Consider the following 27,998-nt stretch of genomic DNA (forward strand, 5'->3'; position numbering starts at 1 on the left):
TCTTAAACAGCTGGTATTTAAAAGGGGGTCTTTATTGCCAAATTTCAAAGCTCTTTACAAGCAGGAGAGAAAGTGCTGCCTTTCCACAGGCTGCAGCAGCTGCTTTTCAGGTTGTCATCCACACTTGCTTGCTTGCAATCTCACTTCCTTCCTGTCACAAACATGCAACCTGGTGGCACAGCCTAAAACACAGACTCACCCCCCAGCACTCCATGCCCAGAGGGTTTTCAGGCACAAAAAAACCAGCTTTAGTGCAGCCAGAAAACAGATGCAAGTTTAAATGTAAGATTAAAGGAAGATATTTATATTTAAAAAAAAAAAAAAACAACCAAAAAAAAGTGCATGGTGGCAGGATGTACACTGAAGATGGGAGTTGCTGTGTAAGGTCAGAGCAGACCAGGATCCCATCCCTGATTCCTCAGGGCTGTCATTTTCAGAGGAGTGTTTAAAAACACCTCAGCAGGCAGCTGCAGGAGAACCCATTTTCCAGCCTTGGACAGAGCCTGGCTCATGACTCGAATAAAAAGAACAAATGGGAAAGCTGCAGAAGGAACATGATGTCCAGGTGAACCAGGCTTCCAGCTGGGCTAGACATTTTAGGGTGGAACTGCTAACCTTATCAGAAAAAAAAAATTGTTAAAACCCAAGCATTTCTAACATAGCATTTTCAGCAGTAGAATTACTGGGGTGTTATGGAGATTTGACTTAAGTTATAGCTATTTACAAGACATAATACAAATCTAGTAAGTTCTGTTAGTAGAGTAATTGGCTGTAGCTTGTAATATGATTTACCTTGCCCATTTCTTAACACATATGAGGTGCTTTTTTTCTGTTAAGGTTTCTACAGATGGGTATTCAGTAAAATGTCAGACATTTATTCATTAGAATATTCAGTATAATATAAAAATATACAGTAAATATAAGCACAACCTGTAGGTTTGGCTTTAACAGATAGGGATGTCTGGGTTTTTTCATCAGCCAGATGGCATCCACAGAACACACAGCCACAAGAAAACACCTGCAGGAGCAAAAGCATTTGTGTACAAATTAGGGGACTGAGCTCTCCCCTCTGCTGTTTCCATTCTCCTGGGTTTTCAGTTGCCCATCCTGGAGTCTAGGACTGGTTTCATCTTTGGGATATGAACCTGTACCCAGTGTTTGCCCTGGTTTGTGTACATTCCTGTTAGGGTGAGCTGCTTTTTTCCCATCAAGTTTCCCTCATGTTACAGAACTGCATCTTGCAAAAGCCTCCCTGCTCTCTGCAGCTGCTGTCCCTCAACTTCCAGTGCACACCAGGCTCTGACAGCTCACATTCATCCCACACAGTGTTTGGTAAACAAAAGTGCACATGCAGAAAAATACATTTAGATAGCAGATAGGCACTGAATATCATTTGTGTTAGTAGTCCTTGGCTTAAGTATGTCTGGAAAGGTGAGTGAGACCCATGGTTCACATTGATTCCACAGCAGCAAATGACACAGATCCAGAGTCTGCTCTGGGCTATGTGCCTAGGAGGAGTGGGCTTAGGACATGGGGAAATTTTTGTTTCAAAGCAAAGCTTTTTGGCACCTGAGCCCTGAGTGTTTCATTGGGTAGAACTTGCCATGTGAGGGGTTAACAAGTGAATTCCCCTGGGTTGTCTGTGGCTGCCTGGAGAGGGGGACAGACCACTGAAACCCAGGCTGCTTTCATCAGGAGGAGCAGAAGCATCAGTTCTAGTCACAACCCTGCTTGGTGGCTCTGGGTGGTGAAAACCCAGGATGTTTGGAAGCCTAACTCCAACGTTTCTGTGCTCAGACCTGGAGTGCCCCCACCTAATCCAAGAGGCTCAGATGAGGCTTAGCTGGGCTGCTGCTATGGGGAGTGTTTGCAGCTCTCTGAAGCCTTGTGGAACCTGGGAAATGACAAAAGAAAGAAGAAAAAGAAATGGCTGAGCTAAGAGGACAGTGCTGGCAAATCATCTCACTCCTGAAAACCAGCCTGAGAAGATGACTCTTCTCTGTGCAGAAAAGCAGAGAAGCTGTGGGACCTGTGCTGGAGCTTTCTGCATTGCCTTCCTCAGCCCCTTCTGAAGCCACGGATTTTTATTTTAATATATTTAAGCCACTGGGACCAGCCCCAGAGTTATGTGTGCAAAATGCCTTTCCCTCCAGGCACTCCAGTTCCTGATGTCTGTGCTCAGGCCAACCAGGACACAGCAGATATGGACCTGGGAAGTGGGAAGAGGGATCTCACCCATTCCTCCTGCCTGATGTCTGTCACTTAACAGCCCAGAGAGCCATCCTGCAGCTAAGGCAACACACATCCCTAAAGCTCCCTCCCTAACAGCTTTCCCTAAGAAGCTCCTGAGGAATCTCTTGGAGACAAGTTCTCCAAATGCTTGGCTAATTGTTCCCTAAGATGATGAGAGGATTCTGAGTTACCAGATAGGTTTGGTTGGAGACTTGGGTTCAATCCTGCAGTGCTCAGCACACCTAAAGCTCTGCAGAGCCACACTCAGAGGAGTGCCCTCACCCTGCTGCTCCAGGTCTGAGGACACTACAGGCAGTCAGGAGCTGGCCAGCTTTGTCTGCCTCTGTGTGAGGTCATTTTTAAACTGTGGATGTGGTTTTAGGAGTATCTTTGGAGAAGATTAAACTGTTTCTCTCTGCATTCCTAGATGTCACTGGGCCAGGTGGTCTGGGAAACCTTGCCAGCAAGCAAACACACACTGACTACTTTTATCCTTAAATATTCCAATGGGAAAGCCAGATAGGTGCCAGTGCAGTCTGGTCTCTGCTTGTCTGTAAGTACAGACAGACAGGGGCTTTTGCTAGAACAGCCACCCTATTCCTTTCCAAAATCTGGCTTGGTTTGATTACTACTAATTTTTAAAGCCTGATCCCTTGGAAGGACTTTGGGCCGGGTCCTTACAGAGCATTCACATTTTCAAAACCATTCAATGTAACCTTCTGCTGTGCCAAGAGGATTAGAACCAGACTGGTATGTACAGCACGTAGAAAGAGAGAAAGATGCTCTAACTGAAAGCTCAGTTCTGTCCCACGGACACGGTGTGTGCACAGCAAAACACCTCTTAAACACTGGCCTAGCAATGGTACAAATCATAAATGGCAAATGTTTAGCTTTGATTGTGAGAAAGAAATGTCTTGGGAGAGGAGGTCAGGGAGCACTTCTCCTGTAAAGAGTCACTAGATCCTTTTGCTTTTCTTTCTGTTTCTGTGTTGCTTCTTTTTTCAGTTCTCCCAGACCTTTGATTTCCTGCAGGACTTGTGTAGCTTGCCGGAGCTGTTCTACTGCCTCACTGAGCAATGTCTCTGCCATCACTGGGGGTCCATTCCCCTCCTGTGCCTGCTCCAACCCTTCACGTAAAACCTTCTCCAGAAGTTTTTCTGCCTTTTCCCTTTCATTAGCAACTTTCTCCTCCATTTTAGCTAAGCAGTGATGGGAATCCTTGGGGAAACCTTGGCCTGGAAGTGCTCCCCATCTATTTTTGGAATCAGACAGGAGGTCTCCCAGAGAAGAACTGCGAAGTTTGAACACTGAAGTGCTGTCCACAGACTCATTCTTCTCAGTAGTTGCTTTTACATTTTCATGGCCTGTTTCTGTAGCTAAGGAGGGCTCTGTCTCTTCTGTTGAAGTCTGATGTTCCTTCTCAGCAGAGCTTGTCCCGTTTCCTTCTTCAGCTGTTGGGGACGTGGACTCTGCTGCCTCGCTGGCTGCAATCCCATTCACTGGGGGCTTGGAGCTGCCAGACTCCAGACCTTCCCAAACCCCAGCTTCCAGGTCAGCATGGCTGGAGTTCCTTTTGGACTGTGTTTTTTCTGACAGAACCTTAGGAGGAACAAGAGGCTTTGTAGCATCTGCAGCAGCAATCTCAGCAAGGTTCTCTCTGCTACTGTCTTCTGATGATTTCAAGTCTTCTGTGCTTTTAGGCTCACTGACTGATTGATCCCAAGCCACTTTTAGCTTGTCTGGCACGTTCTTAGGAAGAGGAACTGGAGCTTTTGCTACCCTGTTGCTGACCTCAATGTGGCTCTCTCTGTTCTCCTCACTGGGTGTCTGGGATCCTTCCCCATTCTCCTCTGGGTTTACAGAGTCCTCTTCCTTGGCATCCTCATTGTCCTTTGATGCTGTGTCCTCCTTAAGCTTCTTCTCTGGAGGCAACGGAGGAGACAGAGGTTTTTTATGTTCCTGGTCAGGAAGGTTGTTCTCTGCACCTTGGTTTTCTTTTGCACCAGTGGGTTTTGTAGGTGGCATAGGTGGCTTTGGAGTTTCTTTCTGGGGTGGCACATTGTCACCTTCACTGAGAGTGGAATCCAAGCTTGGTGGTCCATTGTCAACCATATCCAGGTCTAGTCGCAGGATCCCATCTGATGTCAACTTGGCAGCCTGAAATACAAGGGAGAACTTTTTCAATATCTGTCCCATCATCAATCATTTGTTCCACCCCTTAACTTCAAGTTAAAAGTCCAAGACCCCACAAAATAGCAAGACAAGGGCTGGGGGCTGCTGCTTCACACATCCATCCTGTTTATACTTACATCTGTTGAGACTGTAAGGACAATCTGAGAGCAGCTTTTTCTTTAGCTCAAGAGCAATCTATGGAGTTTGGGCTTCTTCCATACAGCATCACCCTGTGCTACCCTCTAACAGCAGCAGCCAGCTCTCCCAGCCTTAAACTAAGAGGTGAAGCCCCATGTGAGCTGACATGCTAAAATGTAATGAGCTGTGATGATCATGAATAACAAACAAGTCACCCAACAGAGAAGAAAGATGAGTAAGTCACAGACATTGCAGCAAGTCTGGAACACACTGAGTGAGGCACTTCCACCCCCCTGCTCAGCCTCTTTTTCTGTGACCATCATGTGGGGTTTTGCTGCAGAGTTATTTTTTGCCCTATAGCAAAGCAACTTGCACGAGAATATCAAAGCCAACAACCAGAAGCAGGCAAGAATTAGGACAAAAGCACAGAACTTATTTTACTACTTTCTTTGACAAGAAAGTCCCAAAGCCTGTTCCACAATAAGCTTATTTCTTAGTTTTCCTGTTGGTGCTAACCAGGCTGCTCTGCCATGTTGGATTTCTTTATCCCTGTGGTAGCTGGATCCCTCTCTCCCCTGTGCCTCACCTGCTTTCTGCTTTGGGGCCTGTTGTATTTTTACTTGAACACATAAACCAAGTTGAGCTTCAGATTGCTTGGCAGGGATCCTATTGGAATTCTGTTGCCTTCTGCTTGCTACCTCCAACCTGATTGTTGTCCCTGTCTCACCAGGGCTGAGCCTCTTTCTTTGCCTTTCCAGCCTCTCAGAGAGATGGAAGCTGCATCCTGGCAGCTCAGCCCTGACCTGTCCACACCTGGCCTGCTTTGACACTGAAAATCATGATTTGTTCCATTTCCTTCACAATACTGCAGCCAGCAGCTGTGAGACTCATCTTTCTGCAGGCTCCATCCCTTCCCTTTCCCCTCATTCCTGCTTCTGAATTTGTGTGTGTTTCCCCTGAATTTGGCTGAGAGGTTTTGCAAGTATAAACCTCAGAGGTATCTGGTGAATTTAGTGAGCTGAGTAAGGCAGAGAGAGCTTCTAAGTGCCAAGGGAAGGACTTCCCACCTTCCTGAGCCCATATTAGGCAGCAGAGAATCCACACTTCATTGCTGTGGGACTTTTTTCATGTTTTCTTCTGTGGTTTTCCGAAGGAGTGGATGAGAAACTATGATTCATTTCCATGCATTTCTCTAGAAGAGACACCCTTCCTCTATTTCTGTGCAAAGCAAAAAGTCTCAGGGCACCTCATTTTCTGCACAAGGATCATCTGAGTGCTGTGCAGACACACCAGAGCCTTGGAAGTTTGAAGAAAGAAGGTTTGATATAAAAACCTTCCTTGGTTGAGATGGATGCTCTGCTAAAAAGTCAATCTGTCTGTGGCAACCATTTCATAAATCACAGGAATCAAAAATTAGTAAGAACTTCTCTCACTGACATGAACTGCAGGATTATTTTGTGGTGGGTTTTATTTCTTTCTCTCTCTCTCTTTTTTTTTTTTTTTTTTTTTTTTGATGTGATGGATCCAGAAAATCAGTTAAGAGTTGACAGGTTGGTCCATAAAACTGCCTGGGAGAATAATGCATTCTGTGTCAGACCTAAGGAAGGACTTGTAAACTTGAAAGCTTGTCTGCTTTTTCCAGTGAGCTTAATAAAAAACACAGCTTTTTCACAAAGACCATGCAGTTCTTCTACCTTTAGACAACTGTGGCTGCAAAATTATCACTTCTTAGACATAAGAGCTTTGGTCTCTTCTGACTGAAGTGAAACTCTAATGGCTCTCACCAGACAGTGAAGCAGCTCAGGAACTATGGAAAGCTAAATGTATCCCAATGTGGTCCAGCAATTCCAGAGCTATGGGAACCTGGAGCTTCCTTAGAGAGGTGCTGGCAGAGCTTTTCCTGGAGTTTCCCTTGACAGCTTCCTCTGGGCTGCCTGAAACTGGGGGTATCCCTGGAATTTTGTACCTCAGTGGAAGCAGCAGCTCTGGGGATCCCAGCTGGGGAGATGCCCACCCCAGGGTGGGGACACACCTACCTCCTTCAGGTGACTTCTCGTGGGTGGCCTGCGCCCGTGGGTCACTTTCACTCTGTCCCGAGTTACGTGGTCTAAGGAAAGGCTCTCATCTACTTTCACCTTCAAAAGGGAGAAAAAGAGGGAAAGAAAAAAGGAAGAGGGTCATGAATTCCTCAAGAAACATCTCTGGAGTTCTCTGTCACACGTGGAGCGTTTGGATCCAGGAGGGTTTTCAGTGTTTCACCCCTATAGTCCTCACCTCAGACCTCAGTTACAGCCTGCATAGAATCACAGAATCATAGAATTGGCTGGGTTGGAAGGGACCTCAGAGCTCACCAAGCCCAACCCTTGATCCACTCCCCCCGTGGTTCCCAGCCCATGGCACTGAGTGCCACATCCAGGCTCTTTTTGAATATCTCCAGGGATGGAGAATCCACCCCTTCCCTGGGCAGCCCATTCCAATGTCTGATCACCCTCTCCCTAAAGAAATTCTTTCTAATGTCCAACCTAAACCTCCCCTGGCACAACTTGAGACCTCTTGTGCCCTCTTGTCTTGCTGAGAGTTGCCTGGGAAAAGAGACCAACCCCCCCCTGGCTCCAACCTCCTTGCAGGGAGTTGGAGAGAGTGATGAGGTCTCCCCTGAGCCTCCTCTTCTCCAGCCTGAACACCCCCAGCTCCCTCAGCCTCTCCTCATAGGATCTGTGCTCAAGTCCCTTCACCAGCCCAGTTGCCTCCTTCGGGCCTGCTCCAGGACCTCGATATCCTTCCTAAACTGAGGGGCCCAGAACTGGACACAGGACTCAAGCTGTGGCCTCCCCAGGGCTGAGCACAGGGGCAGAATCCCTTCCCTGGACCTGCTGGCCACGCTGTTCCTGATACAGGCCAGGATGCCATTGGCCTTCTTGGCTACCTGGGCACACTGCTGGCTCATGTTCAGCTTCCTGGCAATCCAGACTCCCAGAATGCACACAACACCCTGCACATGCATGATGGTTATTTAAGGTATCTCTCTAATCCTGAGCTGTCTTGATCTAACAGATACACCAAAGCAAAGCACCCAGCCTTTGGAGGTTTGTGACAACAAACCTGCCCTCTCCCTCAAGGGCAGGGCAGGAAGGACACAAGGCAGCTTTGTTGCCCTCACTGCAGCCTGGGCTTGGACTGGCTCCTGCATGTGGCAGAGCCCAGAAAGCTCTGTTGCTGTCTTAGAGGTGAAAGCTCATTAATAACCCTGACCTGACTGTGAACTGTGTCAGCAGCACTTTGCTACACACCTCCCCCCTCCCACTGCTCTCATGGCTGCAGGATGCTGAAGAGAAGGTGTGAGCAGTGACCTGAATTAATTGCAACTCTAGCTGGATTTCCTGGAATCAGAGAGAAATCCACTGCCCTCTCACACGTGGGAAGGGAGGTCCCAGGTGTTTCTCTGTGCTGGCTCTGTGACTGCCTGGGCTGTGGTGGCTGAAAGGTGCAGCCTGGGGGAAACATCAGTGTCTCCTTGGATTTGCTGGCCACAAATAAGGGGGGAATAAGGGTTTAAAGGGGTCTGAGCAGCACTGCATTGCAGGACATCACATCTCCTACCTGCTGGAACATGAGAGCAGACCTGGCTGCTCAGCTTTCTGCTGCTGGGTTTCTTCCTCCCAAGTTGCTGCTGCTCCCAGCTGATTCCTTGAATTCCCTGTGCTGCTTCCCACTTGGTCTAAGGGCCCAGGAAATCTCCACACCCCACTACCAGCAAAACCCTGGCTGCCAATTGCCTTGCCCAAAAAGGAGAATCTTCCAGCCTTTCCTCCTGCCTATGCCCTCTGCTGAATAAAAGCAAACTCCAAGCTCTTGGAGTTCACACCTCTAGCCCCAGACCTGCAGTGCTTGGCCCTTTTCTCAAAACTCTGACTCATTGCTTCTGTTTTTTTGCTAAACAGATCTTGCTGATTGCTTCCTCCCCTTGTTACCTTCACCATTTCTTCTTGAGTCATTCCCAAGGTGGTGGTTTGGGGCACTTCCTTTCAGTTACTGAAACAGCTGCAGAATAGCTCCTGCTTGCTCCTTTGGTTTAGTTCAGGGCTGCTCTACAAGCTAACAGGGAGCAGGGCAAGGTGAGTCAGGCTCTAGGATGTGCAGTTTTCATCTCTGGAGCATCTGGGAGGGCAGGTGTGCTGGGGCCAGATGAGAAGCAGAGAGGTTTGGCTGGGGCTGGGGAGTAACTTTCCAGCAGACTCCCCTCCAGACTGCAGGCAGAATAGCTGCTGGGCTGAGTCACTTGAGATTTTTCCAGTCTTGAAGACTGGGCCAGGTCCTAACCAAACATCTCCATTTCCAGGTTGCTTGGTGGAGGATCGTGGCAGCCTGAGGAGGACAGGAGCAGCCCCAGCTCTACACAACTCAGAGCTTCTGCTGTCCCAGCTGCTTCTGCTGGAAGAGGGGAACAGTCCTACACTCACCAATCCCAAACCTACTGAAGCCACCAGACCATCTCACACTGCTGAGCTCTTAGCACAGTCCATCCCTCCACACCATCTCCTCAACCAGCTGCCTCCCTGCATCTCACCCTGGCCAGGAGAAAGGGAAAAGCAGCAAGAGGTAGGAGGGTGCAAACAGCTCTCTGTATGTTCTACCATTTTGGGCTGGGAACTGAAGTGGCCAAAAGCTCCCAGACTGCAGGGATGTGACCTGGTTTGTCTTGAATATCATCTCTCTTTCCTTCAACCATGGCTGCCATGCAGGAAGGACAGGGAGCACAGGGGCAAAGGCAAGCTCTGCTTTTAAGCTAAGAAAGCAATGAATGAGAGGTGACACAGAAATACAGGAGTTTCCAAACTGTTCCTCTTACCTCATCAAATACTTTGTTTTTGCCTCTATTGATCCCTTCATTAAGAGCTTTTATCCACGATTCCTTTTCTTCCAAAGTTGGAGCTTGAAATTTGATATCATGAACCTGCAAGAGCAAAGAGACAATTTTTGCTGAAGCATTCCCAGCCAGGACTAGAGAGGTAGCTCTCTGCTCTCTGTCACTTCAGCCTCTACATAACATCCAGTTCCAGTCTGTGTTTAAACTACAGATTCCTTTGTGCTTTGGCAAGTACTTCACTTGATAGCTCCCACAAACAGGATTTTGTTATGCTGAACAGCTTGTTGCTGTAATTCTATTTTTGCAGCTAGTAACTCAAGTAGTAAGAAAGCCACAGTTCCTTCCCTCTGCAGAACACTTGGAAAAGCTCTCAGAGCAGTGAATGGCCACGCTGTGGAGAGAGGCAGACTGAAAGGCCAACTCATTTTGTGCAGGTTCAGATGCAATAAAGAGCTTTAACTCCAACTTCCCCCCAGGGTGTGGGGGGCTCTGCCTGCTTCCCTCTTCCTGTGGCTCTGCAGAGCAGAACTGATAGAGGAATCCAGGGCTCTGACCTTGGCTGCACCAACCCCAATCTGCCCAAGTATGGATGTGATGAGGCATAAGGGCAATGCAAGTGAAAAAATGTCACCATCTCTTTTTCTCTTTGCCAACAAAGAAACACAGCAGTGAATGGTCCAGGCTTGTACTTTCTGGGGTTTGAACAACTATCCTAAGAAAAAGGGAAGGGTCAGCTATACAAGAAGGAGGTGGCAAGGAGCACAGGACACAAATAAGGAGGGAGCAATGGGTAATTGTGAGGCCTGTCCTCCCTTCAGTCAGCTCTTTCCTTCCTCCAGGGTTGTGCTCAGTGGTTCAAATCTTCCTGCCCACAGCAGGAACAACAGGTATGGTGGTGTATATTTCCCTGCTGTGTTCTCTGAGTGCCTCACCAGCATCACATGCCTTTGCCCTCATGTACATTCAGATGAGAGAAATATCATCTTCACATTACAGGTGGCTCTACAGGAGGCTGGCTTGGATCCAAACAGCTCCATGTGGTGCCCTAATCCATGCTGCATGAGCACACAGACATACTTTAGGGCTAAAGAACATCATCAAAGTTGCAAAATCAAGCACTCAAACATTAAACTACCCCAATGTTGCTGGGGCAGGCTTAACTCAGCCTGCTGTGCATTTTCCTCCTAGCACCTCATGACAGGAGCAGCACTTCTTCCTGAGCTATCCCATGGTTTTATCCTCCTGGGTCAATATGGCTTCTTGATTGGACTCTGCACAAGCTCTGCCCTGAAAACAGAATTACTGATAACCCCAGCAATCTCTTCTGTGCTGCTTATCACTGCAATATCTGAGGGCTTCACAAATTACTTTTCAGAGGAATTCAAATCATCCACCTCTTACAGGTGGGGAGGTGAGATACAGAAAGGCTCATCCAGAACATAAACTAGCAGGGGGGTTGTTTGGAATAGTTATTTTGGGTGTTTTAACATCCAGTAGGTATCCTGCACCTTCCTATTATCTTCAAGAGCAGTTGTAGTCCAAGGTTTTTGCAAATGAGGCCTCACATTCTGAAATCACAGCAGTGCCTTTATAAAGGACTGACTCTAAAATGAGGGGAACAAAGTTAATGCTGAGTGACACTCAAATGCTCTCAGCAGTTCCCTGGTTTAAGGCACAACAAAGCAGCAACTTCTGAAGGTACCATCAGAAATCCTGCAGAACTAAAGCCTGATCTTACATCCACTGCTTCTGTCCAGCTAGAAACCCACTGCCCCTCCCCTCTGCATTCATTCCTTCATTCCATGCCCCTCATTCCACATTCATGCTTCAGGGCCAGGGATTTCCATCTGCACATCACAGTGACCAAGTGCCAGACCCTCACCACCAGCACGGCAAGCAGGGAGTTAAGCAGCAATATGGGGAAAGATTATTTATTCCATTAGTTTGCACACAAGGTGAGGGGACCAGAGAGCTCAGAGGAGAGGTTAGGGCCTGAACCACAGCCTGCTGCTACAAAAAAGAGCCCTTTGTCTGGGGTGCAGAAAGGCCATGCTGACCAGGGAACCCAAGGGAAGGCAAAGCTCCAAAACAGCGACAGACAGATTTTGTTTTAGTCCAAGCAGGCCTGGTTTTGTGTGTGCTTAAAAACTTTTTTTTTTTTTTTTTTTTTTTTTTTCTGGTTTGGAAGCGATTTTCCCCCAAAGCTTGGTGATTATGAAAGCTTAGGAGAAAGCTCTGCTTGTGAGCAGCTGAGCTGTTGCACTGCCTGGCAAAGACCTGGCAGCCTGCTGCAGGGTTTAGAAATCTCTGGACATGTTGTTCAAGGGAAGGATTCCTGCCTCACTGCAAAGTTCCTCTTCTAATGCCACTTTCTGTGCCTCATTCTTGACAAAAGCCTCTGGCTTCCCACAGCTGAGCCTGTGACTAAGTGCTGGTGTCAGAAACTCTGCAGAGAGAAGACTTGGGGGGATGGTTTGTCACTTACAAGAAGCTGACGTGTCCCTCAGGCACACAACCCTCCTCGGAACCCTGACCATCAGCCACAGCCACCCAAGAAAAACCTGATGGATGGTGGGGAAAGGGGATCCTGGAAAGATTCTCCAGAGCCATGGGCAGAAAGAGCCCACGTGGGTCGTAGTGCTGGGGCTCTGGTGCTCAGGCTGCTATCAGGCAGAGTCTCTTTTGTTGCTTTGTAGTTTCTTGTCTGGCTGGCATCCTCAGCCATGACACTGGGGAGAAGAGGTCAACCAGAGCAGGGTGGATGCTCTCTATGAAGCAGATGGCTCCAGAGAAGAGGCAGGAAGGAGCTGGAGGAGGGGTCTCAGCCCTGCCTGCCACTGGAGCTCTGTACACTTGTCTGAGCCCCCCCAGGTCCTCTACAAAGAAAGAATTTCTCTTGTCTGTATTTCCACTCGTTGGAGCATCCACAGATGTCAAAGGATGCACCTGAAGATGGATACTCCCAACAAAACTCTAAGCAGGGTCTGCTCTTCAGCAGAAATTTAAGGCAGAGTCAGTGACACCAATATAAGAAGGCAGCAGGCAGGGTAAAATATTTGCTCTCCTTCTTGCTAAGCCAGCTGAGACTGAGTCATGCCATAAACAACAGGCTGGTGTGCCAGGAAAAGCTGTCATGGCTTAACCTAATGTGATAGTGACCATTGTAAGCCACAAACACAGACCATGCCATTTACTGTCAGCTAACTCAGAGCACAGCACAGCCAGGCAGCCCCTGCTGAATCCCTGGCTGGATGTCACACAGCAAGAGGCTCACACACTGTCCCTGTCCCTGTCACTGTCCCTGATGGCAGCCAGCAGTGTCCCTGATTGCTCCGTGCCTTCTCAGGGACATCAGTCTCTTCAAGGAGTGGTAGTCTCAGGGCTGTGCTGACCCTGCTTTCCAGGAAAGAGGAGTATTCTCAGGGTCAGCCAGCTGTACCTGCACTAAATGGTTTAACAGATGAGCTCTGGAGCACTGGAGAGCTGGGATTTAAGGCATTTATCAGCACTTGGCTGAGCAATTCTGCCCCATGCTGCTGATCTGCAGCTGAGGTGGGCGGCAGAAACCTGGGCCTGCTCCTCAGCTGTTCCAATGCAAAACCTGGTGTTGGCTTCAGTGGGACTGGGCTAAACTGGGCTGTGAGTTGCTTGGGAACTCCAAGGTTTAGGTGTGGGAATGTGTTCCCTTCTGCTGACTTTTGGCACGGGGTGGTCACCTCCAGCAGAAGCCAGAGGAGAGCTGGATCAGTAGCAACTTAAACTATCAAGAGTGCACCAGAGTCCATCTGCCAGACACAAGGTCATCTCCTGCCTTCTGCAGGACTTTATCAGGTTAGATGATGAAAGGAAAAGTGGAAGCCCAGGGACTGTCACTTAGAGGCTTCTTGTGGTTTTCTGCAGCTGAACCAAGAGCTACAGCATCCCTGGGAATAATGCAGCATCTCTGGGATGCAGACCCTGGGATCTACCACAGCTTCCAGGCTGGGCCCCTGCTGAAGGCAGCTGCAGGTACCTCCAAAGGCATCTGAGGGAAAAATAACCAATGGAAATTTCCACCTCTGACTGGAGGTGCCATTTGTGCCTGGAAAGGATGCATGAGGAGCTGCCCTGCTTGCTCGTAGATTCTTTCCCTTACTACTCCACTCTTTCTTCCCATTCTTAAGACTTCCCTTACAACAGGCTTTCACACCTGTTGCATACCAGACTCATGCCAACCTCTGTAGTTTACTCCAAGTGTCATTTGCTCTGCTTTTTGCATCACCAGTACGTTTTAAAGTCTCCAGGCCAAGGCTGCTGCCCTTTTTTTACAGTCTCAGCTCTCTGCATCCAACAGTTTTCATTTAATTGCTGCGGGTGGAACAAAGCTTTTGAGATTTCTAAGCAGAATGGGTCTTTTGCACATTTCCAGCTTCCTTTGCTAAAGAACTGAAGCTCCATGGGCAGTGCTTTCTTGCAGTGCCACCCCAGTGCAGGCGTGTGACATTGCTCTTTTTGTCACAGCTTAACAAAAACATCACCCTCGTGAACAGGGCAAGCAGAATCTGGGGTACATCCATCAAATCCCAGTGCTTAGAAAGGCAACTTATTTATTTGAGTGCAACTTTAGCTGCAGAGAAGTTTTCACTGACTGATTCATCTCCTCTTCTCTTCAAGAGTATCCCATCCAAGATTTAAACTAAAAACCTAGCAAAATCTTGGCAAGGCAGCTCACAGAGTGATTTTAAACTGTGGATAGCAGCAAGCCTCCCAAACAGAAAATGTTTAGCTGATATATATCACCACAGCTGCAATTTCAAAACAGAAGAAGGACATTTGTGTACTCTGGCCTCCTAATTGAAGCCTGTCCTAACATCTGCCAAAGTATGTTGTGTGTCAACACCCTCACCAGCTCCCCAGCCAAAAGGAGGGTGGGAGGGGAGCTACAAACAGGGAACTTTTCATTTATAAAAGCCCTTCTTTTCACCAAAAGAGTCTTGTAAAAAGTAGCCTCTCTCTAGGCCTCCATTTAATCAGTGGCCTGAAAAACAGAGGAGCTGTAAACTTGCCAACATGCCAAAAGGATGAAGTTACCCTTTTGGGGCAGGCTTGGGGCATATCTTTCTCCATGCAAGAAATATGAAAGGTTTAGGAAGTCTCACCCCCTGTGTTGATTCATGCAGCAGCACAGAGGCATCTGCAGCTATTGCACATTTTGCCTCTCCAAGTAACAACACTTGCAGATAATAATAATAAAATAGTAATAATTCCTACAATGCCACCCATCTCTGAGCACAAGGGCTTTTATTTGCCTACTCCCCTCCACAAAAAACACACCCTGCCTGCCAGGGTTAGCCACTTTCCATCTAAAACTGACATTATTCCTGATGAGGCAAATTACAAACCAAATCCCAACCCTCTGCTCAGCCTGGAGAGCCTCTCTGCCCTGGGATCAGCCCAAATTTCCAGGCTACCATCACTTCAGTGCATGATGCTTAACACCCTACTTGCAAAACCAACATCATTTTCCTTCTCTCTCCACTCCCACCCTGGTCCACGGGAGTGTTTTGGGGTAGGACAGTCCTTGTTTTGTTGTTCTGAATGAAGTTTAGCACAGTGATGCTCTGAACTCAGCTGGGGTTTTATTATACCAATAAACACTAAGTGACTGGAGTGAAAGAATAAGCAACAGTGACAACAAGGACTAAACAATCTCCATTTATTTAAACAAAATGGAGATGGGGGAATGCAGGCAACTTGGTGGTTTTGCCTGCTCACATTCTTAAGGAAATGAAAATGTTTTGTCCCTCACAACCTCTCAGATCTGCAAAGGGAGATTTAAAATGATCTCTTAGGCCAACTTAATTACGTTGAAATTAGAAGTAAAGCAACAGCAGAAGCATCCTAGCCCATAAAAATGCTGAAATAGAGAACATGTGTAGGAATTAAGGAGAAATTCCAAAGATGTGTAGATGAACCTGCAGAGGAAGAAAGACAAGGGTGTCCTTGCATACAGTCAGGGCTCAGGTGGATGTAGAACTTCTCTGCAGTGCCAGCCTGGCTGTCAAGTTCTGGATCTAATCAGATGCTACACAGGAAGCTAAAGATGTAAAGTTTCATAAATTCTACAAAATAAATCCTTTTTCCTAGGAACTCTTTGGCTGCAAATAGCTTAGAGCTGGAGTTTCTTAGATCAATGATTCCAGCTCCAGGAATGTCTCAGTACAGGGATGGAGATCACTGATTTGGAATTTGGGCAAAACTTCAGCTGGGACAGGGACACTTCCTTGTCTGGAGCACAAGGGGGAACTCCAGGGAATGATCACCCTCCACTGCTCAGGGAGTACTGGCAGGAGGAATATCAAGAGGATAAAGCTGAGTGCCAGGAAGACTTCTTCCCCACCACAAAAGGAAAGTCGACAAGACAGTAGCATTCCTCCTTCCACACTTGACCATCCACAGCCACAGGTCATTTCTCCCAGCTGCCAAAGAGCTAAATCTCAGAGCCCTTCATCTGCTCTGGGCACAGCTGCAGGGGAACTCGTCTGGGAGGCTGCAGGCTTGAGGGTGATGAGAAAGGCAATCCTACCTTCTTACCCGGGGAGCGGATCAAAATGAAACGGTTTTTCTTTTTTAGTAGCGCACGCAGTTCCTGGCACTTGTCATAACTCTCCAGTTCCACTGTTTCTATGCACTTCTGTTCATCCTGCAGAGAGGGAGTGAAACATTATTATGAATAGGAGGCATTGAAATCAATTGTATAAAAACTTTGCCTATCTTCCCCTTGCATCTGTCTTAAAGCTCTTCTGCTTTAAAAATAACCTGCGTGCAGACAGCAAGTCCCCATGAACAAGGCTGGCATCTGTCTCACTAAGAAAATACTTGTCTTTAAGCTACAGGCTGATCTGTCCACAGTGGCTGAGTAAATAACACCTTGTGGACAGTGACACCAGCTTCTGCCATCTCTGTTGGCCTCATCCAGGGATCTGCAGCCAGAAGGAAGGTGGGGAGGTCTCTCCCCATCACCCTGCCCGAGCCACAGGCTGAGAACTCGGGTGGAATAACATGATGCACTTCAATAAACCTGGCATGAGCTCAGAGTGCTCCCAAGGCTCTCTTCTAGCTTGGTGACACAACCTCCTCCCCACAGTGAACAGAGGAGATGTTACCCTGCTTTTTTTGCCAGGGAAGGCAGTGCAAAGCAGAGGGGAGATAAGAGGCGAGCCCGGCCACCATGCTGAGCCTCAGCAAGGTCAAGTGGGAGCCACGTGTGACTGGAACATGCTCCTCTTGCAGCCACTGAACTGTCAAAATGCTGAGGATTGGAAATCCAGCCCAGGCCAGCCAGCAAAACTGTCAGGGCCAGCATCTCAGTGGGGAGGATTTCTCCCTGGTGTCTCACTGCTGAGCACTGCCAGCCGGGATCTTGGCTCCTTTCTCCCAGTAACATAACTAAAATTCCACACGTGGTGCGTGGCTCCTTTCAGCTGCAGAGCACCATCCCTAATAGGAATCACAGTGTAATGCAGGGCAGATAATATTCCCTGTGTCTCAGGAGCCCCGAGGAGACCACGGCTCCCTTTTCCTAAATATTACACCAAAGAAGCAGCCAAAGGAGCAGTCCTTGCCAGGAAAGTGCTCCAGTCAGCACACCTCGGGAACCTCTCTGTTACCACCCTAAATTAAAACCATTGCCCATGACCATCCCCAGCTCAGGTTCTGCTCCCAGAGCAGCTCCTGGGATCCGTACGAGTTTGTACAGAGCGGTGTCCGTAGCGGGGAGGGGGTGTGGGATGAGGAAATGAGTTGTAGCCAGGAAGCTGCTTCCGTGGCTGGAGGCAGGGAATGGAGAGTTCAGAGGGAAGTGGGCTGTGGGGAATTTCCTCCCTTCACCACTTGACACTGAAGTCGCTGTGCAGAGCTCAGGCTGCGTTTAGAATTTTTTACCCATCCTATGTGGGGATCGGGGCCCTGCAGAGCCGACGTGGGTACACAGAGCAGGTTGTGAGCTACTGAGGGATGTCTGGATCTCATTTAGGTTTATTATTTTAATGACATTACTGTTTATTTCATTTAACACTGAGTAGGTGAATGTGACCAGAGAACTGGGAAAACATCTACTAGGAGGAGGAGGAGATGAATCCTGCCCAGACCTAAAGCCTCGCAGATAAAATCCTGCTGACGTTACCGAGTCCTTTGAAGGTACGAGGCTCCTGCTGCAATCCTGCTATTGCAATGTCACTGCAAAAGGACAGGGATGGAAATAATAACCCCTCAGTGGCCAACAAATGACAGAGAAGGGTGAGGTCAGGAATACATGCCTCGGGGAGGGGTGATCTCATCCTGCCCTTTGGTGGACGACCGCCCACATCCCAGCACGGCTGCAGGGCCGGCGCGGTTACCAGATCCGACGCCGAAGTTTGCTGGGCTCAGGATGTGGGTGGTTTGGCAGGATACTGAGACCAGCACAGAGACTCCTGCCCACCCTCCCTGCTCTTGAGAGCAGCTCTGTCCCCAGCAGAGCCCAGCAGGTCCATGTCACCCTCTTTGTCCATGCTATCCTCCCCGCCTCTCGGAGAGGAACCTGCCCTCCCATCCTGTGCAAGCTGGTCTCCACTTCCTAAAAACATTGGAGCACCAAGCTGGGGGGACAAGAAGGACTTGGCAGGGTGGAGAGCTGTGGTTTTACTGTGACAAGGTTTTACCCTTGCCTTCCAGCTGCCCCTCTGCTCCCTGGAGAGGCTTTGTGGACTAAGGTGGACATGCAGGACCCTGTCTCCCAGGGGCATTGGTTTAAATGTGCCACCTATGGCTCCTTCATTTCAGAGATGTGAACTTCTTAAGTAAGTTGTGCTCTTCAGGGAGGGCAGGGAAGAAAGCAGCCAGAGAAGTAAGAAAAAATTCATGTCTGAGGGCAAAGGAAAAGCATCTGAGTTCAGGGAGTGCCAGAATGGGGCTTTTGTTTCTTTTTAACCCTTGGCAAGTGGCCAGCCCCCCTCTGTCAGCCTACCTGGGTCACAAAGAGATCTTTTATATTTGTCCTCCACCACTAAGATAAGGCTGAAGTGCATGACCCTGCCACAGGTCTCCAGGTCCCTTCAGCCTCCTGAGACCTGGAGGATGCTCAGCATCACACAGAGACCAGGTCACTTCCAGACTCCTGCTCCAACACATGGGGCTCAGACACATGTTCTGGACAAGCTCACACTAGATTTGGTCTCTAGTGTCCCAGATAAGTTCAAACAGTCCTTTCACAGCACAGGACACAAAGGTTGAGTCCTCAGTGGGTGGTCACAGCTCCCTGCAGCACACAGCTTGCCAGGCTGTCCCACAGCATTGCATTTGAATTCCCTTCAGGCCACCTTTCTCTTTTCCTCAGTGGATTTTAGGGCTTGTTTGGTTTTGGTTTTGGGTTTTTTTTTAATTGCTTTAGTGCTTGCTGTAAGGGACAATCAATAAGATGCTTCAAATCCTGGTAGAGAAACCCTACTTTCATGATTTAATGCAGAAAACCAATGCCCTTAGCTATTCATGAAGCAGACACTGCAACTTAAACCCATGTGTCTGTAAGCTTGGCCCTTAAGAAGAAAATAACTAAAAACCTAAGCATGCATGTGCTTAACCAAAGAATCCTACTTGGCAAACAATTTCCTTAAAGAAAAAATGATAAAAAATGGGGGGAAAGACCCACTGAAATTTTTCTATAAAGGAAGGTACAATTTCACTGACACACACTCATGGGCTGTGACCCTCAGTGTACAATCCCTACACTGCCCAAAATGATAATTTCCATCTCCAGCTGAGGATCTAAAAGCATTTCAATAAATCATCTTGGGTATACATTGCTATCACTTTACCAGGGGCAAAATGCAGATGAAAACATTCACGACTGCTAAATGCTGAGTGGATCCTCTAAAAGACTCTTTATCTAGTAGGATTTTTCCCTTTAAAATAATACACCTAAAAACCAAAACAAAACAACCCAAAGCAACAAAAAAACCCAACTTTAAGCACCAACTGCACTGCTTAGGGAAAAAAATCCAAACCCAAGACTGGTGCTGTCTATTCCATGGGGGGGTGATACTGATCTGTGTCATCCCTCTGCACAGGACTGCCTGATCTTCAGATGGAAAGGCTTGATTTTTATTCTGGCAACAATATGCAGAGACAAGAAGATAAGAAACCCTGTTAGAAAATAACCTGCTCGGTTCTGCAGGGGCCTGCACACAACCTGCCTTCCCTCAGGTTCTGGGGAGTTCCTCTGGGTCTGTGCCTCTTTTTTTTCCTGACATTTGAGTATGTAATATCCTAGAGACATCTTGCTTCACTGAGTCTTCATTTACAGGAGGGTACAGACGTGGGGTGCTGGAGATGGAGGCACAAGAGAGGACAAGAAATCCATCTCCCTTGATTTCCTATCAGCTGGAAGAAACCTGAAGCCCAGTGGGGTGACTTTCCCCCCCCAGCTGCTCCAGGTAATACAATCCAAAGTTTGCAATTTGCCTTTGGGAGGTCGCTCACAGCTTCAAACCAAACCCACAGCCTGACAAACAGATCCAAGATGAGAAACACACTCCCAGGGCAGGTCAGGAGTGCATTCCAGGAGATTGCTACTGATGATGATAAATACAGGATTTATCTCCTGCTCAGGCAGTGCTCTCTGCCACGGTGCAACTTGACTGCCTGCATCTCCTGCTGGCCCTTCCCTCTGCTCTTGTTTGGCACACACAAACCTCAGCTCGGAGTGCAGCCAGCCTCATGTAACTGCATAAACACACGTGCCTGCATAGGAAACAACTGCTAAAGGCAATATTAGCACCTTTGTGAAGGGCTCCAGCCCACAGGGGACTGAAAGGCACTGTGTGTGCAAGTCACCAGCTCAGTTCCTGCAAATCTGATGGGCTCAGAGCAGTTGAAAGACTCACAGGCTAAACCTCCCCTCTGACATAGAAGCTGACCTTCCTCTCAAGAGGGAGGAGACCTAAATTTAACCCATTTAGGTCTAACTGTGGATAAATGCAGAAAGCAGCTTGAATTTCACAGAATTGTTCTGGTTGGAGAAGACCTTTATGATCATCAAATCCAATCAAAACCCAACTCTACCGAGTCCAGTGTCAAACCATGTTTCTGAGCACCACATCTACACAGCTTTTAAACACCTCCAGGGATCCAACCACCTCCCTGGGCAGCCTGTCTCAGTGTTTAATGACCCTTTCAGAGAACCTTCTTCTAATACCCAATCTAAACCTCCCTTGGCACAACTTGAGACCACGTCCTCTTGTCCTGTTACCTGCAGGTTTATCTCCTTTCTTTTTCCAGGGCCCCAACTCAGAAAGCACTGGACAATCCCACTTCAAAATGTTTTGGCCTGAGGATGCTCTGGAATGATGTGTCTGGCTGTGGAGACCCACAAAGCAGAGCAGGTATGTAGAGAAAGTCCAGTGGGGAAAGGGCTGCTGGAAGTCCAGGAATCAAAGCCAACACAGCAAGCCACACACTGACTCTCCTTTGACTTTGGGCAGGGCCCTTCTCATCTCAAAAACTCCGTTCCCCAACTAAGATGGAAACAACAACACTGCCCTAACTCATGTTAAAGGAAGATAAATACAGTAATAAACACAAACTGCCTCAATTCTGTGGCAAGGGGACCCCTCCTGAGTGCAGAAAATTGCCATTTCCTTTCATTCCCCTGTTGTAAGCCTGCACAATCACATGCTATCCTATTGTGCTACCAGATAATTTTGTAGCAATTTCCTCTCCTAAGACATTTGACTTCACTGTAAGCCAGTTTAATAGCCTATAGATATTAACATGATCCCTTATTTACAATAATGGGACTTTGTAGCTACTGTAGCTTACAGACACAATTTATTACAGGATGTTACCACAATCCGCAGGCTACCAGAAAACATTATGCCCACTTGTTACAAATGCCATTTTCCTTGTTGAGATAATAAAATAACCCTTTAAATGGTTGGGATTTTTTTCCTTCTTCTGAACCCCGGTGAAAATTAATCTCCCTTTAAAAGCCTCCTTTTCCCTCGTGGTAATGAGAACCTCCATAGATCTTGTTTTTAAAGGAAAAAAACACCAAACACCTACGTCATGGTTATAGATTTTAAATCTGCAAGTTCCTGGAGCTTCAGCTGCAGTCAAAAGGTGTCCAGGGCACTGGGGAGACCTGCAGAGAGTCACCTGTTTGCAGAACCAGGCTGCACCTCCCTGTGGAAGAGAAACCCCCACAGCTCTGCCTCCCTTTCCAGCTGCTCCCCACCTGACACTAACTTCTCATTTCATTATTCTTGCACCCTTGGTGACACTGTAAAATGAAGAACAAACACTGCTGGAAAGCTTTGGGATTTGGGAAGAGCAGGAGGGTTCATCATATGGGAGGAGGTAATACCCTTTAACCTAAACTGTTCATTAAAAATCTCCTTTATTAGGCAATAGTATGTTTGAAAAAAAAAAAGAAGAACCAAACTCATTAGTCAGTCCCGTTGTTCCTGAAACCATCGCAGCGATGGAGCTGCAGAAACATTTCCCCATTTTTCTTCCCTTGCACAGAAGCTTTTATGATGACTTTGGGATTGTAGCATCCTGATGCCCACGGATCACCCAGATCTCCTCCCGCCAGCCACAGGCACATGGTCCTTCTGCAGACCAGGCAGTGAGAAGAGCTCCTTCATCCCCATGCACCCACCAACTTCTACCCACTGTAAACCACCAGGGCTTAGAGTTGCTGACTCCTAATCTCAAACCTCTCTTTTGTGTGCTCTGCACTGTGATCTCTCCCTTTTAGGGCAAACTCTGCTCTTGCAGAAGCCCCTTTCAGGCCAGGAACCAAGGGACTGACAAGGGAAGAGCCCGTCCGGACCAGCCCCGCACTCTCCATTCTTCTCAAATGAAGACACAGGACAGATTTGGCTTGGCTCTTATTTCTCAGTTGATTGGAAACAGTTTTAAACGAGGCCATGAACTTAAAGCATGCAATTTATCCAGGGAAGTCCCGGATGAAGCTCCCAGGGGTCCTTTGCTCAGTCCTGGCTCAAGTAAAAGGAAAAGATGAGCCAAATCCAGACTGTGTCCCCGCTTAAGGAGGACAGCTCATAATCTCACCCCGCATCCATCATTGACTAAACAAACCCCTGAAGAGCCTGGCTAGCAACAATTTGAGTTGCTTGAGGGGTGCCAAACAGCTGCAAAGTTGCCTGCCATTCCCTCAAGCAGCAGGTGGGAAGCCAGGCTGCTACAATCCAGTTTGATCCTTTAAAGATCCCAAAAACACGGAGCACATATCCTGCTTCCGTCCCAAGCTTTGCTCTCTTCACCTCCTCACAGGATGTCCTGCCCCCATTTGATTTTTTTGTTTTTGCAAATGACACTGTCCAAATATTTACTGGCTGAAATATTTATGATATATAATATACTCTAAAATGCAGCTGCTGCCTCTTCTTTGTAACATTTACCCTTCCTGGAGGTAACTGGAGAGCCTCTTTTGAAAGGAATAGGCTGGAGGGAAGAGTGAAAAACACAGGAGGAACGTTGTGGCACCAAGGGCCTGATCCTGCCCCTCAGTCAAGACCCTTAGCTGTGACCATACCTCATCCTCAAAGACCACGAGCTGTGTTTTCCGTAGCTGGATGTAACGATCCTTCCACAATCCCAGGAGCCCCCCACTGCTTTTCTTGATCCATCCATATTTCTCTGCAGTTGGAGCAGGCTTTGGCTTCTCTGGGACCTCCTCCTTTGTATCCTACAGGACAGAAGGGAGAAGGAATTACATCAGAAACACTTCCCATCCATTTAATGAAGGTCACCAGTAAGATGTCGTCACCCAGAGAAGACCTCAGCACCCACCCCACATGGTCCCTCTCAAGGGAAAAGACTTCCAGAGGAAGATGCCAGGAGGAAAACTCAGCCAGCTCTCACTCCAGAGCTACTGCAGGACTGGAGAGTGGGCATGGACCCTGGTCACCCCTGGGGACACTGAGATGGCAGCAAGTCCACCTTGCTCCAGCAACTCTGCTCCCCTCTCCATGGAGGTACTCCCTGCCCACTCTGCACCAAGGGCTCCTTGAATATAAGCACCCTCCTCTCCACTTATTTCTCTGGTAAATCCCAGTGGGATGGATCCTGCTGGCACCAGTAGCAATGCTCAGTTTTGTCTCTAGGAGTCTCAACGTTTGGTCATTGCCCCCAAGCCAACTCCTGTGGGCAAATCCATGGCATGAAGGCCAGGACTTCATCATGTCCACACTAAACTGTTCCTAGCAGGCTCCTCCAGGGAAGGACTGGAAGAGAAGGCAACCAAGAGTGTTGGGGGGGGGTTGTCCTGCCTTTAGGTCCTTGCTGCTCAGCATAGGGCCCCCCAGCATCCTGCACTGGAAGGCTGCTGGCTCTCCAGACCTGGTAAAACTCAGGAGATGCATAACTTCCCTGCTTTGAAAAAAACCTCCAGAAATATCCAATATCAATATTCGCATCAAACGGAGACAGGAAACCTAAGACAGGGAATGGGGGCAGTCAGCTGACTGCTGTCACCAGCAGACATGGCTAAAGATGAGATTTTTCCTCCTCTCTTGTGCATGGAAGAGCCTTGGCAAAGGCAGGATCCCCATTTCCCCTCCCTCAGAGTGCCCTGCTGCTCCCAACACCCCCTGGACCCCTCCATAAGCTTCTTTGCCTGGCACAAGGTGAGGGGAATCCCTTGCTGAGCCAAATCCCCTTATACAAACACCTCGCCAACCTTGTGACTTGTAAGGAGAGGCCAACCCCAAATCCTCCAGCCTCCTCCCAAGAATACCCCTGTCCCTCCAGACTCAAGTTTCCTCCACATCCTCACCTGAAAGAGCTGCAGAGAGCCAGCATGTTTGCACAAAAAAGGAGGGAGGACAAAGGCAGAGCCCCCATCATCCCCAAATGAGCCTTGCTAGATGCTGAGTGAAACCTTTTTCTCACAGGGGAAAAAAAACCCAACCAAGCCAAACCAGAGTGGCTGGAGCTTAGACATCATATTTCATAACATAGAGGAAATCCCATGTGTATGGAAAGGAGTTGGAGCTGGACAACCCTGTAGCTGGTACAGAGCAAGTGAGTACAGACAAGCTCCAAAAATTTGGAGGAGATCCTTGCTAATGAATCTGTTTTCATGCACCAGGCTCCCAACGAACACACCCTTGGGCAGCAGCTGCCATGCAGGTCAGCTGTAGCCCAAAAGCACAAAAAAACTTGCACCCATTAAAAAAAAGAGGAAAACCAGATTAAATAGCCCATGTCCCCTCATTTATTCCCATCCCCCCTATGGCCAGGAAGAGGCTTGGCTTTGCAGGTGGGCTCAGGGGCAGACTGCAAAGAAGAAACTCAAATAGTCTCTCCCCTAAAAGAAAATCAGGTGGAAACCTGGAAGATCTCTGCTGCCTTTTGTAGGAGTTATTTTGATGGTACTGAGCTGTGCTTGATAAAGCCACAAGATGGGATGACTGAGCATGAAAAAGTTTTCCGGGAAGTGAGGGGACTGCATGGGTTTGGGTTTTTTTTAAACTTGACTTTTTAAGTTGCCAGGAAGTTGTATTCAGCTGTGATCTGCGACTTCAGCAAACATCAGTTGCTGCACAAATATAGAGCTGCTGGTTTCCTGATTGAGCACCCTTTTGATGTCAGTTGTAGACAATTTGGCACAGACCTGAACCTTCCTTGTCACAGTTTTGTATGGATGGAGCTTTTGAAGAGTTTTATTTGAGAGACTTCAGAGCAACATGTTTTTACTCCTTGTTTTTTTTGTTTGTTTGTTTTGCAGATTAATTTTTTCCTGCCCTTTTTCCCCACCTGGCTGAAAGGCTTATCTGACATCACACAGCAAATTTCTCAGCATCCAGGAGCATCTGATCCATGACTCCAAGCTGAGTGGCCCAGGAGAGGGAAGACAAGGTGAGATGGAGAGTGCTGGTCTCAGCAGAAGGCAGCAGCCATCAGCTCTGTCCCCAGCCCTGCACAGGAGTCACCTGAACCTGAGCTGCCTGGTGCCTCCTCTGGTTCCTGCTCCAAGACAGACATGAGGGTGGGATCCAGGGTGCTGGGTCAGCAGCTTCCCCCCCCTTACCTGCACACACCCTATCACAAGGTGGGGATGTGATCCTTTGCCTGCAGGTTATGTGTGTCAAAAAACAGATGATGCAACTTGACTGTTCATTCCTGCAAAGTCAAGACAGGGCTGGGAGATGATACTTGACTTTTTTTTTATTTTTTACAGCTTATTTTTACAGGTGGTTCATGCCATCCCTGCAGTGGGTGGGTGAGGGGATGTTGGCCAGAGGAGGACACCCAGAGCAGGGCTTTGTGTCCTGCTTGTGTTCTCTGCTTGTGATTCCACAACTAAAAGTGGAGCGAGGCACAAAGAGAGGAGCTGCTGTTGTTCATTCAGCTTTATGTGTATTCCTTCTACAAGAAACACTCAAATATCCATCCCAGGATGTTCTTGGGCTGGATTCATTCCTGATGCTGGTATAAATCCATGAGAAGAAACCTACTGCCAAGAGTTATCCTGTTGCTGGCTCACACCAAAGGCATGGCTCCCAAAACCAACCCATAATGAGCCATTTTTACAATTTTTATCACTGTGCCATTTCTTAAGTCTCACTCTTCCAGCCTGGTTCACACTCACATCCACAGCTCTGCAGAGATGCCCCATTAGGGGCACGGGATGGCTTTTTATTTAACAACTGGATGGTCATTTCTCCTCTGCCCCCATATTTAAGGGCCCATGGACCCACTTACTTTTCACATTCTCTAACAAAAAGAAAACAACCCAACAGCTGAATTGTCATGGTGCTTTTTCAAGTTACAGACTGTGCACAGATGCATCTTACCCAGCTCCAATACCTTCATTTAAAGCCAGCATCTTATTTATCACACACTCCTCTCCAGTGAGGGACTGACAAACACCTCCCAGGACACAACCTTCCTCTCCAGCCCTCACCTCTTCCACTCCCTTTCCACATTATCTTCCCAGCCTGCCTGTCAGCACTTCTACTGCTCCCTGACCTGGCAGGAGGGAAACCATCTCATTGGAAACTGCTCAGATCCATGTGAAACTTGGGAATCTACAGAGAGGATACCCTCTCCCAAAAGCCATTAAAGGACAATTAACTGATGGTTAACGAAGAGCTGCCAGTGGGTGCAGAGCTAGGGAGGCAGTGGGGCAGGAAGAGCCCTGCCACCAGCTCTCCTCATTCTCCATTCCCTTGGGCCATCCTGAAGCCCCTCAGCACAGACACCAGCTGGAAGCAGTTTCTCCACTGTGGATTCATTCCATGGATGCTGGTGGATAATAACACCTCAGTCACTACCAACTTGGGCTGCTTTGCTGTCTCCCCACCGTTTGAAAACACATCTCAGCCTTGCCACAGAACGTTGGGAGGGGAAAGAAGAAAGCTGAGGGGAGAGAGAAGCCACAGCTACCAGCATCACATGTCCTAAAGCCCAAAGTCCCCTCTGGTGGTCCACCCTACCAGCAGCTTTCTTTGTGCCTAAGCAGTGAAAACTCATTGAAGGAAACAGAAATAACTGCACGGACAAATGAGGGGAGAAACAGAGCTGTTCAACAAATCCGTGGCACTTTAATCAGTCCAGGCAGGGATGGATTATTGGGGTGTGAGCCCACGGACGTGAAAACCTATACGTGAAGGAGCAGCTCTGCTGCCCTTCTCCCAGTTCAACCCGTCCCAGACAGAAAAGGAGGAGGAGGAACGGGCTTGGGGAAGGCTGGGAGGTATGTGGCCATGGCCAAGCTGGCGGGCTGAGCGAGGCCCAGCTCCAGCACGGAAGTACAACACCCCAGCAAGAGTCAGCACAAGGTGGCCTGAGCAAGCCTGGCGTTCCGACAAGCCCCGCTCTGCCAGCGCCCGTCCTCCGGCAGCCTCGCCCGGCCGGCCAGAAAGTTTAAAACCCGAGAAGCTTTGGGGATGCTCTACTCCAGCTCCAGCGGAGAAGACAAGGGGGGCTTCCCTGACACCCCCAGCCTTGCGGGACCTTCTCCAGTTCCGTCCCCCCGACACCTCCGGGGATGTCCCAGAGCCAGCCGAGATCCCCCCCAAAAAAGTAAAGTGTCCGGTGCGGTTCTCCGACCCCTTCCCTGCTGGCAGAGAGGGGCTCCTGTCCCTCCCTGGGGTCCCCTGCAGCCCCGTCCCGCCCCGGGGGCTCCGGTACAGCCCCGTCCCGCCCCGGGGGCTCCGGTACAGCCCCGTCCCGTCCCGGGGGCTCCGGTACAGCCCCGTCCCGTCCCGGGGGTCCCCTCCCTGTCCCGTCCGGTCCGGTCCCGTTCGGACTCACTTGCTCCATGGCGGGACGGGGCCGCTCGCTCCTCGCCGCCCTCTCAGGGGCTTCTCCTCCGCCGCCGTCCCGCTGCACCGCTCGGCTCCGGACGGGCGGGCATGCCGAGCCGGGCCGGGCCGGGCAAAACTGGGCCGGGCAAAAGCGGGTCGGGCCAAGCCTGGCAGAACCGAGCCGAGCCGAACAGGGTCAAAGATGTGCCGGGCCCCGCGTCTCTCGCCTCCGCACCAACTTCTCGGGGAAGCAGCAGCAGCAGCAGCGGCAGCAGCGGCAGTGCCGGGTTTCC

The 27,998-nt window shown here is 48.8% G+C and overlaps 1 protein-coding gene and 1 long non-coding RNA gene across 3 annotated transcripts; one reads left to right on the forward strand and one right to left on the reverse strand.

Moving 5' to 3' along the window:
- Positions 1–14: 14 nt before the first annotated feature.
- On the reverse strand, positions 15–27,986 carry PLEKHO2 (pleckstrin homology domain containing O2). 2 transcript variants are annotated; one of them, XM_071754204.1, is made up of 6 exons: positions 27,713–27,986; positions 22,986–23,138; positions 15,975–16,091; positions 9,392–9,496; positions 6,579–6,677; positions 15–4,389 (listed from the first exon to the last, which is right to left on the reverse strand). In XM_071754204.1, exons 1-6 carry the CDS (start codon positions 27,719–27,721, stop codon positions 3,160–3,162), a joined length of 1,713 nt encoding a protein of 570 aa, XP_071610305.1. In that variant the 5' UTR covers positions 27,722–27,986; the 3' UTR covers positions 15–3,159. The 2 variants fall into 2 exon arrangements, with proteins under 2 accessions (XP_071610305.1, XP_071610306.1); XM_071754205.1 differs by lacking the exon at positions 27,713–27,986 and adding an exon at positions 26,264–26,339.
- Positions 9,053–22,991, forward strand: LOC139800769 (uncharacterized). The gene is made up of 5 exons (XR_011727911.1): positions 9,053–9,141; positions 17,473–17,587; positions 19,731–19,860; positions 20,705–20,808; positions 21,466–22,991. It is a non-coding gene; the product is annotated as an uncharacterized lncRNA (long non-coding RNA).
- Positions 27,987–27,998: the final 12 nt, after the last annotated feature.

This window comes from Heliangelus exortis, chromosome 11 (genome assembly GCF_036169615.1).
Source record: "Heliangelus exortis chromosome 11, bHelExo1.hap1, whole genome shotgun sequence".
NCBI lineage: Eukaryota > Metazoa > Chordata > Aves > Apodiformes > Trochilidae > Heliangelus > Heliangelus exortis.